At 36.7% G+C, this 20,435-nt stretch overlaps 2 protein-coding genes across 3 annotated transcripts; one reads left to right on the forward strand and one right to left on the reverse strand.

Annotated features, from left to right (window-relative positions):
- On the forward strand, positions 1 to 16,400 carry fkbp8 (FKBP prolyl isomerase 8). 2 transcript variants are annotated; one of them, XM_062959389.1, is made up of 9 exons: positions 1 to 184; positions 4,924 to 5,207; positions 5,762 to 5,931; positions 8,600 to 8,688; positions 8,772 to 8,989; positions 10,384 to 10,556; positions 12,612 to 12,689; positions 15,888 to 16,025; positions 16,165 to 16,400. In XM_062959389.1, the coding sequence occupies exons 2-9, from the start codon at positions 4,937 to 4,939 to the stop codon at positions 16,249 to 16,251; spliced, it is 1,224 nt and encodes a 407-aa protein (XP_062815459.1). In that variant the 5' UTR covers positions 1 to 184; positions 4,924 to 4,936; the 3' UTR covers positions 16,252 to 16,400. The 2 variants fall into 2 exon arrangements, with proteins under 2 accessions (XP_062815459.1, XP_062815460.1); XM_062959390.1 differs by lacking the exon at positions 1 to 184 and adding an exon at positions 202 to 399.
- Positions 16,401 to 18,564: 2,164 nt separating this feature from the next.
- LOC103282359 (heat shock protein 30C) lies at positions 18,565 to 19,603 on the reverse strand. The gene has a single exon (XM_062959391.1). It carries the CDS (start codon positions 19,545 to 19,547, stop codon positions 18,981 to 18,983), a length of 567 nt encoding a protein of 188 aa, XP_062815461.1. The 5' UTR covers positions 19,548 to 19,603; the 3' UTR covers positions 18,565 to 18,980.
- Positions 19,604 to 20,435: the final 832 nt, after the last annotated feature.

The raw sequence follows: 20,435 nt of genomic DNA on the forward strand, positions 1-20,435 counted from the left end.
CCAAGGCACGAGCAGGAAGCGGGTGGTAAATACAGCGCCTGTCCCTTTAAGACGGTTGCGCAATGGGGGCGTGCGGAGGTCAGGCTGGAGTGGCGGCTCTCCCAGCCTATCAGCCGCCTCCCCGGCCGTCAGGTGATCTAAAAAAGGGGGCGGAACCCCGGAAGTGAGCCATTCCTGGGCCCAGGTGAGTGTTTTGTAAGCAAAGCGGGGCGGATTTGGGGCGAAGGCCTTGCAACTGGGGTGCCTGGGGTGGGCGGTAAAAGTGAGTCCCTGCTCTGTGTTGTCTGGGTTGCTGTAAGTTTTTTTTTTTTTCCGGGCTGCTTGGCCATGCCCCAGCATCACTCTCCCCTGACCTTTCGCCTGCATCTGTGGCAGGCCTCCTCAGAGGTTGGAAACTAGGCAAGTGGGGTTCATTTATATATATATATATATCTGTGGGTGGGAAAAATAACTGGCTGCCTTGCTTTTAGCATATAATATTGTGCTAATTTATTTATTTATAATGTCAGAAACAATATTACAATAATAATAATGTTATTATATTGTTACTATGTTATAATATTATTACATATTGCATTATCACTTCTGACACGTTAAATAAATAAGTATAACATTATATTATATTATATTATCGCTTCGGACACAATAAATGAATATATTAGTATAATATTGTTATTATATTATATTATATTATCGCTTCGGACACAATAAATGAATATATTAGTATAATATTATTATTATATTATATTATATTATCGCTTCGGACACAATAAATGAATATATTAGTATATTATTATTATTATTATTATTATTATATTATATTATCACTTCGGACACAATAAATGAATATATTAGTATATTATTATTATTATTATATTATTGCTTCGGACACAATAAATGAATATATTAGTATATTATTATTATTATATTATATTATTGCTTCGGACACAATAAATGAATATATTAGTATATTATTATTATTATTATTATTATATTATATTATATTATCGCTTCGGACACAATAAATGAATATATTAGTATATTATTATTATTATATTATTGCTTCGGACACAATAAATGAATATATTAGTATATTATTATTATTATTATTATTATTATATTATCGCTTCGGACACAATAAATGAATATATTAGTATATTATTATTATTATTATTATTATTATTATATTATTGCTTCGGACACAATAAATGAATATATTAGTATATTATTATTATTATTATTATTATATTATATTATCGCTTCCGACCCGATAAATAAACAAATTAGTATACTATAATATTATATTATTATATTTATTATATTTATTATATTATCACGTCCGATACAATAAATAACCAAATTAGTATATTATAATATTATTATATTATATTATATTATCGCTTCCGATACGATAAATAAATTAGTATAATATATTATATTAGTATTATATTATTGCTTCTGACACAATAAAGAAAGAAAGAAATTAGTGTAATATATTGTATTATTGTTATATTATATTATCACTTCTGACACAATAAATAAATTAGTGTAATATATTATATTATTATTATTATATTATAATATTGCTTCTGACACAATAAATAAATAAAGTATAATATATTATATTATTATTATATTATATTATCACTTCTGACACAATAAAGAAAGAAATTAGTGTAATATATTATTATAATATTATAATATCGCTTCTGACACAATAAAGAAAGAAATTAGTGTAATATATTATATTATTATATTATATTATTGCTTCTGACACAATAAAGAAAGAAAGAAATTAGTGTAATATATTATATTATTATTATATTATAATATCGCTTCTGACTCAATAAAGAAATAAATAAATTAGTGTAATTTATTATATTATTATTATATTGCTTCTGACACAATAAATAAATTAGTGTAATATATTATTATTATATTATCGCTTCTGACACAATAAATAAAGAAATTAGTGTAATATATTATTGTTATAATATGGCTTCTGACACAATAAATAAATAAATTGGTATAATATTATATTATTGCTTCTGACACAATGAATAAATAAATAAATGTAATATATTATATTATTATTATATTATAATATCGCTTCTGACACAATAAATAAAAAAATTAGTGTAATATATTATATTATTATTATATTATATTATTGCTTCTGACACGATAAATAAATTAGTATGATATATTATATTAGTATTATATTATCGCTTCTGACACAATAAATAAATAAAGAAATTAGTGTAATATATTATATTACTATTATATTATAATATCGCTTCTGACACAATAAATAAATAAAGATATTAGTGTATTATATTATATTATTATTATATTATATTATTGCTTCTGACACGATAAATAAATTAGTATAATATATTATATTAGTATTATATTATTGCTTCTGACACAATAAAGAAATAAATAAATTAGTGTAATATATTATATTATTATTATATTATAATATCGCTTCTGACACAATAAATAAATAAAGAAATTAGTGTAATATATCATATTATTATTATATTATATTATTGCTTCTGACACGATAAATAAATTAGTATAATATATTATATTAGTATTATATTATTGCTTCTGACACAATAAAGAAATAAATAAATTAGTGTAATATATTATATTGGTATTATATTATTGCTTCTGACACAATAAAGAAATAAATAAATTAGTGTAATGTATTATATTATTGTTATATTATAATATCGCTTCTGACACAATAAATAAATAAATAAACCAGTGTAATATATTATATTATTATTATATTATATCGTTTCTGACACAATAAATAAATAAAATAGAATAATATTATATTTACTGCTCGAGTGTTGGCCGTTCGGAAACCCACTTTATTCGGCTTTATTAAAGTCTCGCTCTCCTGGCTTCTTTTCCAAGCTAACCACATAAAATAGCACATAAAATAATTGTAAAATTATCACCGCTTTGCATCTCGCCCGGCCCCATAACCACCCCGACCAAACCTGTTTCGCCGGTGGGTTAGTTAGTTGTCTTCCTTGCGGCCAGAGCTGTTTTGTGCTTTGGCGGAGGAGGCTCATCAACATACCATTAAATATATATATATTTTAATTGAAAAACATAGATGGGACGACTATGTCTTTTGTGGCCAAATTTGGTGTCGTTTGGTCCAGTAGTTTTGTTGTTTACTCCAAGGTAAAAACACACATTATTGAAATTTGGACTTTATTTTTCTAGGTTTTTTGATTGAAAGACATAGAAGGGATGACTATGTCTTTTGTGGCCGAATTTGGTGTCGTTTGGTCCAGTGGTTTTGTTGTTTACTCCATGGTAAAAACGCACATCATTGATTGAAAGACGTAGATGGGATGACTATGTCTTTTGTGGCCGAATTTGGTGTGATTGGGTCCAGTGGTTTTGTTGTTTACTCCATGGTAAAAACGCACATTATTGAAATTTGGACTTTATTTTTCTAGGGTTTTTTGATTGAAAGACGTAGATGGGATGTCGATGTTTCTTGTGGCCGAATTTGGTGTGATTTGGTCCAGTGGTTTTGTTGTTTACTCCATGGTAAAAACGGACATTATTGAAATTTGGACTTTATTTTTCTAGGTTTTTTGATTGAAAGAGGTAGATGGGATGTCGATGTTTTTTGTGGCCAAGTTTGGTGTGGTTTGGTCCACTGGTTTTATTGTTTACTCCATGGTAAAAACGGACATTATTGAAATTTGGACTTTATTTTTCTAGGTTTTTTTATTGAAAGACGTAGATGGGATGTCGATGTCTTTTGTGGCCAAATTTGGTGTCGTTTGGTCCAGTGGTTTTGTTGTTTACCCCATGGGAAAAACACCCATTACATATATTAGATTTTCATTACATATATATACACTAGCTGTGCCCAGCCACGCGTTGCTGTGGCGAAGTCTGGTGGTATGGCAAATAAAGTATTGAGGAATTGGTGGTAGTTAAAGGTCAAGGGTAAAGGTGTGGAGTCCAGATAATCCAGTTAAAGCAGATAATATAAGATTATATGGGTTATATAGCTGTGTGGAAGGGCCTTGAGTCTACACTGCCATCTAATCGAGTTAAAATCTGATAATCTGTATTTTATAGGCAGTGTGGAAGAGGCCTAAGTGAGGCCTAACTCTGCCTGTCCCCTGAGCTGAGTGGGTTGTTAGGAGACCAAGCTTAGCCTTCTAACTGGCAGCAATTGGATAAAAACAATTATTCATCTCCCTCTAATTTGGACTTTATTTTTCTTTTCTTTTTCTTGTATCAACCTAGAGGCGTGGATGAGGGGTCATGTTGTCAATTTTCGAGGTTGTGGGGTGTTTAGTTTTGTTGTTTTGGCGGTCGCCAGGATTCCATCACTCTTTTATATATATAGATTAGGAAAAAATGTTTCAATTCTCGTTTCTGAAGTAGGGGGCGCTGGCGCTTTGATATAGAAAGTATTTCCGATTTTTTCACCCAAAAATTTCGGATATTTCCGAAAATTCGTAATGATTCTAAATGTTTCTAAAATGGGGGACGCGCATGCGCAATCCCCCCCCCCAAAAAAAAGGAACCCAAGGGGGGGGGGACTTTTACAGGGCTCTCCCGCCCTCATTTCTTGAGCTATCCTCATCAAATTTGCAAATAAGCTCCCATTCAAGGTAGGTTGCAGAAACAAAATGATTTTAAAAATATTTTTTAAAATATATTTTTTAAAATTTGGGGGGGAGGAAAAATTAACGAAACATTAAGAGACAATTAGAAAATGGGCCAATAATGGTTTGAAATACATTGCTGGTTGCGCTGTGAGACAATGTCTCGGAATGCGTCTCAAAAAGCGAGAACAATCCGAAATAATTCCGATATACGATTCAAAACGATTTTTTGGACATGTCTAATATATACATGTATCACTCACAGCTCGGCCGGTGCCATGTCTTCCGACGGGGACGGCGGGGCCGACGACATCTCTCCCGACTGGGCCGGCGCCAGTCTCATGGACCTGGCCTCCCCGGAGCTGGAAAAGGCCACCCCGTCCCTGATGGACAGCGGAGAGGACTTCGAGGTCCTGGACCACGATGAGGACGAGGATCTGAGTGGCCTCCCGCCTCTGGAAGACGTCCCCGCCAAGGAGAACAACGACACCCCTGCGGAGGAGGACGGCGGCGCCGACGAGGAGGCCCCGGAGTGGCTCGACGTATTAGGTTCGGATCTGATTTGGTGGGATTTTCCAAAATATTGCCCTTTTCAGATGTCCCGTTATGTTGCCATGAGTTTTTCGGGCTGTATGGCCATGCTCGAGAAGCAGCATTCTCTCCTGACGTTTCACCCGTTGAATTGAGTGCCCAGCCATTGTTAAGTATGCGGGGAGGCTAATTTATTGAGACGGAAGTCTGTAAGTGTCTCAATAAATCTACCTCACATCCATCATCCACATTAACAGGGGTTATGGGCCCAGCACGCTTGTGCTGCGCAACTCTGCTAATAACTAATTTACGACACTATAAAAAATGTCCAGAAGCGTGCAGAAGAACAAGGAAGTACTCCATCAAGGGCTCGGTTGATAATAATAATATATCAACCGAGCCCTTGATGGAGTACTTCCTCATTCTTCTGCACGCTTCTGGACATTTTTATAATATATAATTATTTTTATATATATTTATATTTTTATGATATATTATTATTATTAGGACTAATAATATTATTATTAGGACTAATAATATTTTTCCCTCTGTTTATTCTGTTCTCCGTCTAGGAAGTGGCTTGTTAAAGAAGAAGGTCTTGGTGGCGGGTCGTGGCCGGGAGAGCCAGCCGGTCAAGGGCCAGGAGGTGACGGTGCGGCTCAAGGCCTCCTTGGAGGACGGGACGGAGGTGGAAGAGGAGCCCCAACTCACCTTCACGCTCGGAGACTGTGACGTCATGCAGGTCAGGAACAACTTATTTAATAGATTGCCATGAAATCGTTCTGTCTCCCGTGAATTCCCTTCACAACGTTTTCGGCTCTGGTTTGTAAACAAAGACTTTTGTTGATCTCCGAAGCTACAGGTGGGTTCCCCAGGGAACCCTCCTCATCACTCAGCTCCTCACTAGGCTCCTCATCTGCTGTTGCTACTTGTAAAGTAAACAACTTGTTTAATAGACTACCATGAAATCGTTCCGTTTCCCGTGAATTCCCTTTACAACTTTTCCGGCTCTGGTTTGTAAACAAAGACTTTTGTTGATCTCCGAAGCTACAGGTGGGTTCCCGCGGGAACCCTCCTCATCACTCAGCACCTCACTCGGTTCCTTGTCCACTGTTGCTACTTCTGACTCCCCTGGTTTATGACTCCCGAGTCGGTTTTCTCACAGAGAGAACCATCATTTATGGTTGTGCCTCAGGAAAAACTCACAATCCTCTCCGAATCAACTACAGGAAAGCTCACAATCCTCTCTAAATCATCAGTTAAACTATCAGCCTCTGGTGGCTGATCTACAACATTATTTGGGTCTCATTTTGAGTTGTTTAGGGTCTTGTTTTGGGTTGTTTTGGGTCTCGTTTTGGGTTGTTTTGTGTCTCGTTTTCAGTTGTTTAGGGTCTCGTTTTGGGTTGTTTTGGGTCTCGTTTTGGGTTGGTTTGGGTCTTGTTTTGAGTTGTTTTGGGTCTCGTTTTGGGTTGTTTTGGGTCTCGTTTTGGGTTGTTTTGGGTCTTGTTTTGGGTCTTGTTTTGGGTTGTTTTGGGTCTTGTTTTGGGTTGTTTTGGGTCTTGTTGGGTCTCCTTTTGAGTTGTTTTGGGTCTTGTTTGGGGTTGTTTGGGGTCTTGTTTATGCAAAGCGGCCAAATCTGATCAGTAATTCGTTTTGGAGATCCAGATGCCCCCCGCTTTGTTTCGAAAAGATTTGGAGGCGTCCCGTTTCGGTTCGTAATCCGAATCTCCGAAGCATTGTAATTATTTCATTATCGGGGACGAATTCGAGGCTCGTTTGTCCGTCATTTTCACAGTTATCGGGATGAAACTTGGCACACTTGTAGGCAACGTTGACGACTGTAATCCTGCCAAGTTTCAGAACCTTTTGATCATCCACTGATTTTTAGGATTTTTTTCCCCTTCTCAGCCAGTCACAAGCATCCCGCCAGAAAGCTGGGTGATTGGCTGACGAGGAAATCAGTGGGAAAAATTCAAGGCTCATTTGTCCATCGTTTTGACAGCTATCGGGATGAAACTTGGCACACTTGTAGGCAACGTTGACGACTGTAATCCTGCCAAGTTTCAGAACCTTTTGATCATCCACTGATTTTTAGGAATTTTTTCCCCTTCTCAGCCAGTCACAGGCATCCGGTCAGAAAGCTGAGTGATTGGCTGACAAGGAAAACAGTTGGACAAATTCGAGGCTCGTTTGTCTGTCATTTTCACAGCTATCGGGATGAAACTTGGCACACTTGTAGGCAACGTTGACGACTGTAATCCTGCCAAGTTTCAGAACCTTTTGATCATCCACTGATTTTTAGGAATTTTTTCCCCTTCTCAGCCAGTCACAAGCATCCCGCCAGAAAGCTGGGTGTTTGGCTGACGAGGAAATCAGTGGGAAAAATTCAAGGCTCGTTTGTCCATCGTTTTGACAGCTATCGGGATGAAACTTGGCACACTTGTAGGCAACGTTGACGACTGTAATCCTGCCAAGTTTCAGAACCTTTTGATCATCCACTGATTTTTAGGAATTTTTTCCCCTTCTCAGCCAGTCACAAGCATCCCGCCAGAAAGCTGAGTGATTGGCTGACAAGGAAAACAGTTGGACCAACTCGAGGCTCGTTTGTCTGTCATCTTCACGGCTATCGGGATGAAACTTGGCACACTTGTAGGCAACGTTGACGACTGTAATCCTGCCAAGTTTCAGAACCTTTTGATCATCCACTGATTTTTAGGAATTTTTTCCTCTTCTCAGCCAGTCACAGGCATCCCACCAGAAAGCTGGGTGATTGGCTGACGAGAAAATCAGTGGGAAAAATTCAAGGCTCGTTTGTCCATCGTTTTGACAGCTATCGGGATGAAACTTGGCACACTTGTAGGCAACGTTGACGACTGTAATCCTGCCAAGTTTCAGAACCTTTTGATCATCCACTGATTTTTAGGATTTTTTTCCCCTTCTCAGCCAGTCACAAGCATCCCGCCAGAAAGCTGGGTGATTGGCTGACGAGGAAATCAGTGGGAAAAATTCAAGGCTCGTTTGTCCATCGTTTTGACAGCTATCGGGATGAAACTTGGCACACTTGTAGGCAACGTTGACGACTGTAATCCTGCCAAGTTTCAGAACCTTTTGATCATCCACTGATTTTTAGGAATTTTTTCCCCTTCTCAGCCAGTCACAGGCATCCCGCCAGAAAGCTGAGTGATTGGCTGACAAGGAAAACAGTTGGACCAACTCGAGGCTCGTTTGTCTGTCATCTTCACGGCTATCGGGATGAAACTTGGCACACTTGTAGGCAACGTTGACGACTGTAATCCTGCCAAGTTTCAGAACGTTCTGATCATCTACTGATTTTTTGGAATCTTCTTTGGAACGTGCTCAGAGTACGCTATCGTCGGCGTATAGGAATTCTCTATCTTCCTTCCTCGCAGGCCCTCGACCTCTGCGTCCAGCTGATGGAGATGGGAGAGACGGCGCTGATTCTCTCGGACGCCAAGTACTGCTACGGCCCGCAGGGGAGGTACAACATGCGCAACGCGCCCCGGAGCGGGACCCGGCACCTCGCTCGGAGCGAGCCCTCACGTTCTCGGTCTCTCCGGACAGGATCCCGGTGGTGCCCCCCGAGGCAAACCTGGCCCTGGAGGTGGAGTTGCTGGAGGCCCAGGAGGCCCCGGACGTGGAGCTGCTGAGCGGGACGGAGAAGGCGGAGAGGGCCAACCGGAAGCGGGAGCGGGGCAACGTCCACTACCAGCGGGCCGACTACGTCCTGGCCATCAACTCCTACGACATCGCCCTCAAGATCGTGGGCTCCAGCTCAAAAGGTATACACATATATATATATATATATATATATATACGTAAATATTAAAATATTAATAATAGTATAATAGTATAATAATAATAATATAATGATAATATTAAAATATTAGTAATAGTATAATGTAATAGTATAATAATAATATAATGATAATATTAATAATAATATAATGTGATAATATTAAAATATTAATAATAGTATAATAGTATAATAATAATAATATAATGATAATATTAAAATATTAGTAATAGTATAATGTAATAGTATAATAATAATATAATGATAATATTAATAATAATATAATGTGATAATATTAAAATATTAATAATAGTATAATAGTATAATAATAATAATATAATGATAATATTAAAATATTAGTAATAGTATAATGTAATAGTATAATAATAATATAATGATAATATTAATAATAATATAATGTGATAATATTAAAATATTAATAGTAGTATAATATAATAGTATAATAATATAATGATATTAATAATAATATAATGTGATAATATTAAAATATTAATAATAGTATTATAGTATAATAATAATAATATAATGATAATATTAAAATATTAGTAATAGTATAATGTAATAGTATAATAATATAATGATATTAATAATAATATAATGTGATAATATTAAAATATTAATAATAGTATAATGTAATAGTATAATAATAATATAATGATAATATTAATAATACAATGTGATAATATTAAAATAATAATAGTATAATAGTATAATGAAAATAATAGAATGATAATATTAATAGTAATATAATGTGATAATAGTAAAATAATAATAATATGATAATATTAATAATAATATAATGTAATAGTATAATAATATGATAATATTATTATTAATAATAATATAATATGATATTTAAATAATAATAGTATCATATAATAGTAGAATGATAATATAATGATAATATTAGTAATAATATAATGTGATAATATTAAAATATTAATAATGGTATAATGTAATAGTATAATATAATAGTAGAATGATAATAGTATAATGATAATATCATTATTAATAATATAACATAATACAATAATAGTAAAATATTAATAATAGTATAATATAATAGTATAATAATAATAATATAATATAATGATACTCTTATTAATAATAACATAATATGATAATATTAATAATAGTACAATAATAATAATAATAATAATAATATAATGATGATATTATTAAAAATAATAATATAATGATATTATTATACACACACATATATATAGGTTTGAACTGTCAGTCTTTTGACGGACGGTGGTGGTGAAGCTCGACCCCTTCTTGGTCTCTCACCATCAGCCTCATGGGAGTTCTAGTCCACGTGAGGCTGTAATTCGGCTCTTTTTCCTTCCTTATTTGCAGTGGATTTCAGTCCGGAGGAGGAGTCTGCGCTGGCGGAGGTGAAGGTGAAATGTCTCAACAACTTGGCCGCGTCTCAACTCAAGCTGGACCACTACGAGGCGGCCCTTCGCTCCTGCAACCGCGTCCTGGAGCAGCAGCCGGACAACGTCAAGGCTCTCTTCCGCAAGGGAAAGGTAGGTACTAGACATGTCCAAAAAATCGTTTTGAATCGTATATCGGAATTATTTAGTATTGTTCTTGCTTTTTGATACGCATTAGACATGTCCAGAAAATCGTTTTGAATCGTATATCGGAATTATTTCGTATTGTTCTCGCTTTTTGATACGCATTAGACATGTCCAGAAAATCGTTTTGAATCGTATATCGGAATTATTTCGTATTGTTCTCGCTTTTTGATACGCATTAGACATGTCCAGAAAATCGTTTTGAATCGTATATCGGAATTATTTCGGATTGTTCTCGCTTTTTGATACGCATTAGACATGTCCAAAAAATCGTTTTGAATCGTATATCAGAATTATTTCGGATTGTTCTCGCTTTTTGATACGCATTAGACATGTCCAAAAAATCGTTTTGAATCGTATATCAGAATTATTTCGGATTGTTCTCGCTTTTTGATACGCATTAGACATGTCCAAAAAATCGTTTTGAATCGTATATCGGAATTATTTCGGATTGTTCTCGCTTTTTGATACGCATTAGACATGTCCAAAAATCGTTTTGAATCGTATATCGGAATTATTTCGTATTGTTCTCGCTTTTTGATACGCATTAGACATGTCCAAAAAATCGTTTTGAATCGTATATCGGAATTATTTCGGATTGTTCTCGCTTTTTGATACGCATTAGACATGTCCAGAAAATCGTTTTGAATCGTATATCGGAATTATCTCGGATTGTTCTCGCTTTTTGAGACGCATTAGACATGTCCAAAAAATCGTTTTGAATCGTATATCGGAATTATTTCGTATTGTTCTCGCTTTTTGATACGCATTAGACATGTCCAAAAAATCGTTTTGAATCGTATATCGGAATTATTTCGGATTGTTCTCGCTTTTTGATACGCATTAGACATGTCCAAAAAATCGTTTTGAATCGTATATCGGAATTATTTCGGATTGTTCTCGCTTTTTGATACGCATTAGACATGTCCAAAAAATCGTTTTGAATCGTATATCGGAATTATTTCGTATTGTTCTCGCTTTTTGATACGCATTAGACATGTCCAAAAAATCGTTTTGAATCGTATATCGGAATTATTTTGGATTGTTCTCGCTTTTTGATACGCATTAGACATGTCCAGAAAATCGTTTTGAATCGTATATCGGAATTATCTCGGATTGTTCTCGCTTTTTGAGACGCATTAGACATGTCCAAAAAATCGTTTTGAATCGTATATCGGAATTATTTCGTATTGTTCTCGCTTTTTGATACGCATTAGACATGTCCAAAAAATCGTTTTGAATCGTATATCGGAATTATTTCGGATTGTTCTCGCTTTTTGAGACGCATTAGACATGTCCAAAAATCGTTTTGAATCGTATATCGGAATTATTTCGTATTGTTCTCGCTTTTTGATACGCATTAGACATGTCCAAAAAATCGTTTTGAATCGTATATCGGAATTATTTTGGATTGTTCTCGCTTTTTGATACGCATTAGACATGTCCAGAAAATCGTTTTGAATCGTATATCGGAATTATCTCGGATTGTTCTCGCTTTTTGAGACGCATTAGACATGTCCAAAAAATCGTTTTGAATCGTATATCGGAATTATTTCGTATTGTTCTCGCTTTTTGAGACGCATTAGACATGTCCAAAAAATCGTTTTGAATCGTATATCGGAATTATTTCGGATTGTTCTCGCTTTTTGAGACGCATTCCGAGACATTGTCTCACAGCGCAACCAGCAATGTCATTCGAACCACTGTTGGCCCATTCTCTTAATTGTCTCTTAATGTTTCGTTAATTTTTTTCCCCCCATAAAATTTTTAAAATATATTTTAAAAAATATTTTAAAAAAAAATTTTTTGTATCTGCAACCTACCTTGAATGGGAGCTTAGCGCAGCCTAACATGGCTGCCGCTCCCCAGCCAATCAGAAGCTTCCACGATGGACGCAAAGGTGGGACATGCCTAGTAGGTACGTGGTCGAGATCGGAAGTGGGTTGCCGGGTCCCGGCACCATGAAATATTTCCCTGCCTCTTCTTCTTTTCTCGTCGTTGCAGGTCCTGGCCCAGCAAGGCGAGTACAGCCAAGCCATCCCCATCCTCAAAGCGGCGCTCAAGCTGGAGCCGGCCAACAAGGTACACCACCCGAGCCCTCCCGGCAGACGGCCATCTCGCCCGAGACTCAGAAGCCGTTCGAACGAGTCCTTAGGAAGCTCAGGTTGAGGTGGATCAGAGCTCAAGGGGAGAATGGAGGGAGAGGAAATAAATAATAATAATAATTTAATAATACAGTAGAGTCTCACTTATCCAACGTAAACGGGCCGGCAGAACGTTGGATAAGCGAATATGTTGGATAATAAGGAGAGATTAAGGAAAAGCCTATTAAGCATCAAATTAGGTTATGATTTTACAAATTAAGCACCAAAACATTATGTTATACAATAATAATCATATAATGAAAATATTATTAAATTATTGTTAGTATTATTATTATTATTTCCTCTCCCTCCATTCTCCCTTTGAGCTTTGATCCAACTCAACCTGAGGAAGAGCTTCCTAATAATAATAATAATAATAATAATAATAATAATAATAATAATCTAATTATAATTAATAATATAACGATAATATTATTAAATTATTATTATTATTTCCTCTCCCACCATTCTCCCTTTGAGCTTTGATCCAACTCAACCTGAGGAAGAGCTTCCTAATAATAATAATAATAATAATAATAATAATAATAATAATAATAATAATAATAATCTAATTATAATTAATAATATAACGATAATATTATTAAATTATTATTATTATTTCCTCTCCCTCCATTCTCCCTCTGAGCTTTGATCCAACTCAACCTGAGGAAGAGCTTCCTAATAATAATAATAATAATAATAATAATAATAATCTAATTATAATTAATAATATAATAATAATATAACGATAATATTATTAAATTATTATTATTATTTCCTCTCCCACCATTCTCCCTTTGAGCTTTGATCCAACTCAACCTGAGGAAGAGCTTCATAATAATAATAATAATAATAATAATAATAATAATAATAATAATAATCTAATTATAATTATTAATATAATAATAATATAACGATAATATTATTAAATTATTATTATTATTTCCTCTCCCACCATTCTCCCTATGAGCTTTGATCCAACTCAACCTGAGGAAGAGTTTCTAATAGTAGTAATAACGATAATAAATAGTTATAATTATATAAAATAATATTCATATAATGAAAATATTATTAAATTAGTATTATTATTATTTCCTCTCCCTCCATTCTCCCTTTGAGCTTTGATCCAACTCAACCTGAGGAAGAGCTTTCTAATAATAATAATAATAATAATAATAACAATATAATTATCATATTATTAAAATATTATTATTTTATTCTAAACGTCATCCCGCAGATTTATTATTATTATTATATAATGAAATAATAATATAATTATCATATTATTAAAGTATTGTTATTATTAATAATAATGAATAATTATAACAATATAATATGCTTTTATATATATATAAATAATATTTTATATATAAATATTATATGTTATATATTGTTATATTATATATTATAAATTATTATGATATAATAATATTATATCATTATAGTATAGCAATGATAATGTTATATCATATTATTTCAATAACATCATTCTATTATTGTATTATATTATACTATTATTATATATTATTATATATATTTTATGTTATATTATTATATATTATATATATTAATATATATTATATTATTATATTGTTATATTGTATTATATATTTTTATATTATATATTATTATAATATAATATATTATTATAATATAATAATGATAATGTTATTAAAATAGTAATTATAATAGTATAATATAATACAATAATAGAATGATGTTATTGAAATATATATTATACTATTATTATATTATTATATTATTATTATATATTTATTATTATTATTATTATTATTATTATTATATATTATTATATATATTTTTTATGTTATATTATTATATATTATATATATTAATATATATTATATTATTATATTGTTATATTGTATTATATATTTTATATTATATATTATTATAATATAATACATTATTATAATATAATAATGATAATGTTATTAAAATAGTAATTATAATAGTATAATATAATACAATAATAGAATGATGTTATTGAAATATATATTATACTATTATTATATTATTATATTATTATTATATATTATATATTATTATTATTATATATTATTATGTTATATTATTATATATTATATATATAAATATATATTATATTATTATATTGTTATATTGTATTATATATTTTATATTATATATTATTATAATATAATACATTATTATAATATAATAATGATAATGTTATTAAAATAGTAATTATAATAGTATAATAAAATACAATAATAGAATGATGTTATTGAAATAACATAATGATATAATTATATTAATTATAATATCTTATTGAAATAATATAATGGTATTATTATTATTATTATTATTTTATTCTAAACCTCACATCGCAGCTCGAGGGGAATAATGCAGATTTTATTATTATTATTATTATTATTATTATTATTATTATTATTATTATTTTATTATGACACAAGTCGAACTCTTCCCAAGTGTCTAGGACTGTGTGATGTATTTTCGGATGATGCTGCAGATCCCAGTCGGGTGGCCTTTTGCAGTTGGCAGATCGTGATTTTGTCAATGTCTATTGTTTCCAAATGCGGCTTTTATTATTATTATTATTATTATTATTTTATTATGACACACGTCGAACTCTTCCCAAGTGTCTAGGACTGTGTGATGTATTTTCGGATGATGCTGCAGATCCCAGTCGGGTGGCCTTTTGCAGTTGGCAGATCGTGATTTTGTCAATGTCTATTGTTTCCAAATGCCGGCTTTTATTATTATTATTATTATTATTATTTTATTATGACACACGTCGAACTCTTCCCAAGTGTCTAGGACTGTGTGATGTATTTTCGGATGATGCTGCAGATCCCAGTCGGGTGGCCTTTTGCAGTTGGCAGATCGTGATTTTGTCAATGTCTATTGTTTCCAAATGCCGGCTTTTATTATTATTATTATTATTATTATTTTATTATGACACACATCGAACTCTTCCCAAGTGTCTAGGACTGTGTGATGTATTTTCGGATGATGCTGCAGATCCCAGTAGGGTGGCCTTTTGCAGTTGGCAGATCGTGATTTTGTCAATGTCTATTGTTTCCAAATGCCGGCTAAGATCTTTTATTATTATTATTATTATTATTATTATTAGACCATCCACGCGGAGCTCTCGAAGCTGGCCAAGAAGCACGCCGACCAGAAGAGCGTGGAGACGGAGATGTACCGCAAGATGCTGGGCAACACGGGGTCCGGACACCTCCCCGCGAAGAGCAACGACAAGGCGCCCTGGGTAGGTGATGGGTCCAGACATGCAGGTGAAACATCAGGAGAGAATGCCGCTGGGACGTGGCCGTACGGCCCAAAAAAAATCACAACAACCCACGATATTGTATGATTTTATGTTTTCTCCTTGTCTCGTTTTTTCCCAGTCGATCCCCTGGAAGTGGCTGTTCGGGGCCACCGCCGTGGCCCTGGGTGGAGTGGCCCTCTCCGTCGTCATCGCCGCCAGGAACTAGGAGGCGGCGGGGTGGCCCTCCTTCCTCTTCCTCTCCCCGCTTCCCACCCCGTTCCGCTCGGCTTGGGACAACCGGTACGCGATTTCGGACCGCGGGGCGGGATTCGGAGGCGGGGGGCGGGGACACCGGCACAGTGTTGTTTCCCGACCCGCCCACCCCACGTCGAAGCGGCGGAGACCCGGAACCGTGGACGTTTCACACCTCTTCCTCTCACCTTTCTGCTTTCCCTCCTTCCGACTCTCTCTGAGGAAGGAACGACAATATGGGAGCCAAAGCGAGGGACGTAGTGCCGAAATATCGTCCCGCTCGGCCTCGATATCGCTCCCCAGGTCACTCGTACGAGTCTATAAACCCCATAGGAGTTGACCTACAGGGATCGGGGAACCCTTGGAATAAAGCCACGTCCAAGTCAAGGATAATGTCACCCTAGATTTTCTGTTCTGCCTCCACCACGGACACCCCAGTGTTATAGCGAGCGATGTAAACATGTCCAAGAGCCCTGCCAATGTCATCCACAAACACCACACTGTCCACCACCCATCCAGACAGGGATAATTTCACCCTAGATTTTCTGTTCTGCCTCCACCACGGACACCCCAGTGTTATAATGTCCAAGAGCCTTGCCAGCGTCCTCCACGAACACCATCGTCCCCACCACCCAAGTCAAGGCTTTCATACGAGGGTAATGTTATAGCGAGCAATGTAAACATGTCCAAGAGCCCTGCCAATGTCGTCCACAAACACCACACTGTCCACCACCCATCCAGACAGGGATAATTTCACCCTAGATGTTCTGTTCTGCCTCCACCACAGACACCCCAGTGTTATAGCGAGTGATGTAAACATGTCCAAGAGCCCTGCCAATGTTGTCCACAAACACCACACTGTCCACCACCCATCCAGACAGGGACAATTTCACCCTAGATGTTCTGTTTGTCCTCCACCACGGACACCCCAGTGTTATAATATCCAAGAGCCTTGCCAGCGTCCTCCGCAAACACCATCGTCCCCACCACCCAAGTCAAGGCTTTCATACGAGGGTAATGTCACCCTAGATGTTCTGTTTTTCCTCCACCACGGACACCCCAATGTTAGTGGGAGCGATGTAAACATGTCCAAGAGCCCTGCCAATGTCCTCCACAAACACTATCCTGCCCACCACCCAAGTGAGGACAATTTCCTCCTAGATTTTCTGTGTTTCCTCCACCACGGACACCCCAGTGTTATAATGTCCGAATGCCTTGCCAACGTCCTCCACGAACACCATCGTCCCCACCACCCAAGTCAAGGCTTTCATACGCGGATAATGTCACCCTACATGTTCTGTTTGTCCTCCACCACAGACACCCCAGTGTTGTAGCGAGCAATGTAAGAGATCCTTGCCAATGTCCTCTACAAACGGCATCGTCGCCACCACCCAAGTGAAGGACAATTTCATCCTAGATGTTCTGGTGTGATGAGAATGAAATAGAAAGTAAAGTAAAAAAAGTTCCCGCATGGGAAGCTGGAGCTGACAGACGGGAGCTCACCCCGCTCCCGGGCCATGAAAGCTTTCGACAAGACATTCCTCAATAGTCTGTGCCCACTACTATTGCCTCATTACTGTAGAGTCTATGCTTCATTTCTTTACTTTATATTGTGTAGTTAAGCCCAGCGAAAAAGACCTAGTTCCAACCCAAAACAAGCCAAAACAAGACCCCAAACAACCCAAAACAAGACCCAAAACAAGACCCGAAAACAAGCCAAAATAAGACCCAAAGCAAGACATAAAAACAAGACCCAAAACAACCCAAAACAAGCCCTAAAAACAAGACCCCAAAACAAGACCCAAAACAACCCAAAACAAGACCCAAAACAACCCAAAACAAGACCCCAAACAACCCAAAACAAGACCTAAAAACAAGACCTAAAAACAAGACCCAAAACAAGACCCAAAACAACCCAAAACAAGACCCCAAAACAAGACCCAAAACAACCCAAAACAAGACCCCAAAACAAGACCCAAAACAACCCAAAACAAGACCTAAAAACAAGACCCAAAACAACCCAAAACAAGACCCAAAACAACCCAAAACAAGATGTCAAAACAAGACCTAAAACAAGACCCCAAAACACCCTAAAACAAGACCCAAAATGAGACCCCAAAACAACCCAAAACAACCCAAAACAAGACATAAAAACAAGACCCAAAACAAGCCCTAAAAACCTCCCAAAACAAGACCCAAAACAACCCAAAACAAGCCCTAAAAACAAGACCCAAAACATCCCAAAACAAGAACCCAAAACAACCCAAAACAAGACCCAAAAGCGACCTGAAGTTCAAAGCATTTATTCATCAATAACCAATTCATCAATAGTTGGCATTACACGTGCTTGTGTCGTACTACAATCCGTATCAATACCACCATGTGTCATGTGGATAGTTAAATCCAAACTTGGATCAAGATCAGGATCGAGTTCGGGAATATCCGATGAATATCCGAAGTTCATTGAGAGCAAGAAGCGGGATACGACCGAGTCGAAGTTCTTTCTTATCTATTTAGTCCAGCCACTCGGTGTACTCAGTTGTCTCTCCCAAACTCAGGTCAAGATCGGGATCGAGTTCGGGAATATCCGATGAATATCTGAAGTTCGTTGAGAGCGAGAAACGGGATACGACCGAGTCGAAGTTCTTTCTTATCTATTTACTCCAGTTGTAAATACTCAGTTGTCTCCAAGTCCGTTCTCTCCTAACCTTGTGCCCGGCTGTTTTCCCCGGCTTCGGGTTCCGGTTCCGGTCCGGCGGGGTTTTCCGCCCGCCGGACTTCGATCGGGACGGTCCGTGGCGCCGGTTCTGATGCAGGGCCTTCAATGCGCAGCTTCCCTTCGCTGGAGATGGAGCAGCTCAAGCGCTCGCGGTCGACGCTCTCCGGCACGTCCCACTCCCTCCGGAAGACCTCGTAGCGGAACGGCCCGTCCGGCGTGCGGGTGGCCTTCTTCCCGGTGAGGACGATCTTCTCCCCACAGAGCTTGACCACCAACTCCTCCGGGTCGAACCCGGTCATGTCTTGGGTCACGGCGAACGGGGCCGTGGCGTCCGAACTGTGCTTTGTTTCTCGTCGGATACTCGTGCTCGTCGTCGTTGTAGCCGTGGGTCTCCAGTTGCCGGTCAAGAGGTCCCACATCGCGTCCATCTCTCGTTCCATGTTTTCAAAGAGTGAGCCGGCTCTCGGCCATAAGATCTGACTCCGGAGAGGAGTCCGGAGACTCCGGAGAGGACTCCGAGAGGGACCGGAGAGGTGGAGTCGGCACAGCATCGTTGTTGCGGAAGATTCAGATTCTTCGTAATGTTCTGCCTCTCTCTTGGAGCCGCTTGGCTTTTTATACCAAAGCCCGCGAGGAAATTGAGTATTTCGGGAACGTCATTCAGCCCGAAAGGCATCTCCGTGTTTACGTATTCGCCTAAATCGGAACCGGGAACGTTATTCAGCCCGAAAGGCATCTCCGTGTTTACGTATTCGCCTAAATCGGAACCGTGAAACAGACACCCAACACGTTTCATCAGATTTATATATAGCCATGCTTCGGATATAGAAGCTGAGGTGACCTGATATCTGCGGGAAATCATCTCTCCCAACTCCGTGACCGACTCGTTGTCTTGTTAAATGTGCGACAGACACTCAGCACATTCCGTCAGATTTATATATAGCCATGCTTCGGATATAGAAGCTGAGGTGACCCGATATCCGCGATAAGTCATTTCTCCTAATTCTGTGACCGACTTGTCGTTGTCTTGTTAATTCTGGGGAAAACACATGAGGAAATGCCGTATTTCGGGAACATCATTCAGCCCGAAAGGCATCTCCGTGTTTACGTACGCGCCTAAATCGGCACCGTGCGACAGATACTCAGCACGTTTCATCAGATTTATATCTAGCCATGCTTTGGATATAGAAGCTGAGGTGACCCGATATCCACGATAAGTCATCTCTCCTAACTCTGTGACCGACTCGTCGTTGTCTTGTTAATTCTGGGGAAAACACATGAGGAAATGGAGTATTTCGGGGACGTCATTCAGCTTGAAAGGCATCTCCGTGTTTACTCACTCGCCGTGCGACAGACACCCAGGTTTATATATAGCCAGGCTTCGGATATAGAAGCTGAGGTGACTCGATATCCGCGACAAGCCATCTCTCCTGACTCAT

This window comes from Anolis carolinensis, unplaced genomic scaffold (assembly GCF_035594765.1).
Source record: "Anolis carolinensis isolate JA03-04 unplaced genomic scaffold, rAnoCar3.1.pri scaffold_7, whole genome shotgun sequence".
Lineage (NCBI taxonomy): Eukaryota > Metazoa > Chordata > Lepidosauria > Squamata > Dactyloidae > Anolis > Anolis carolinensis.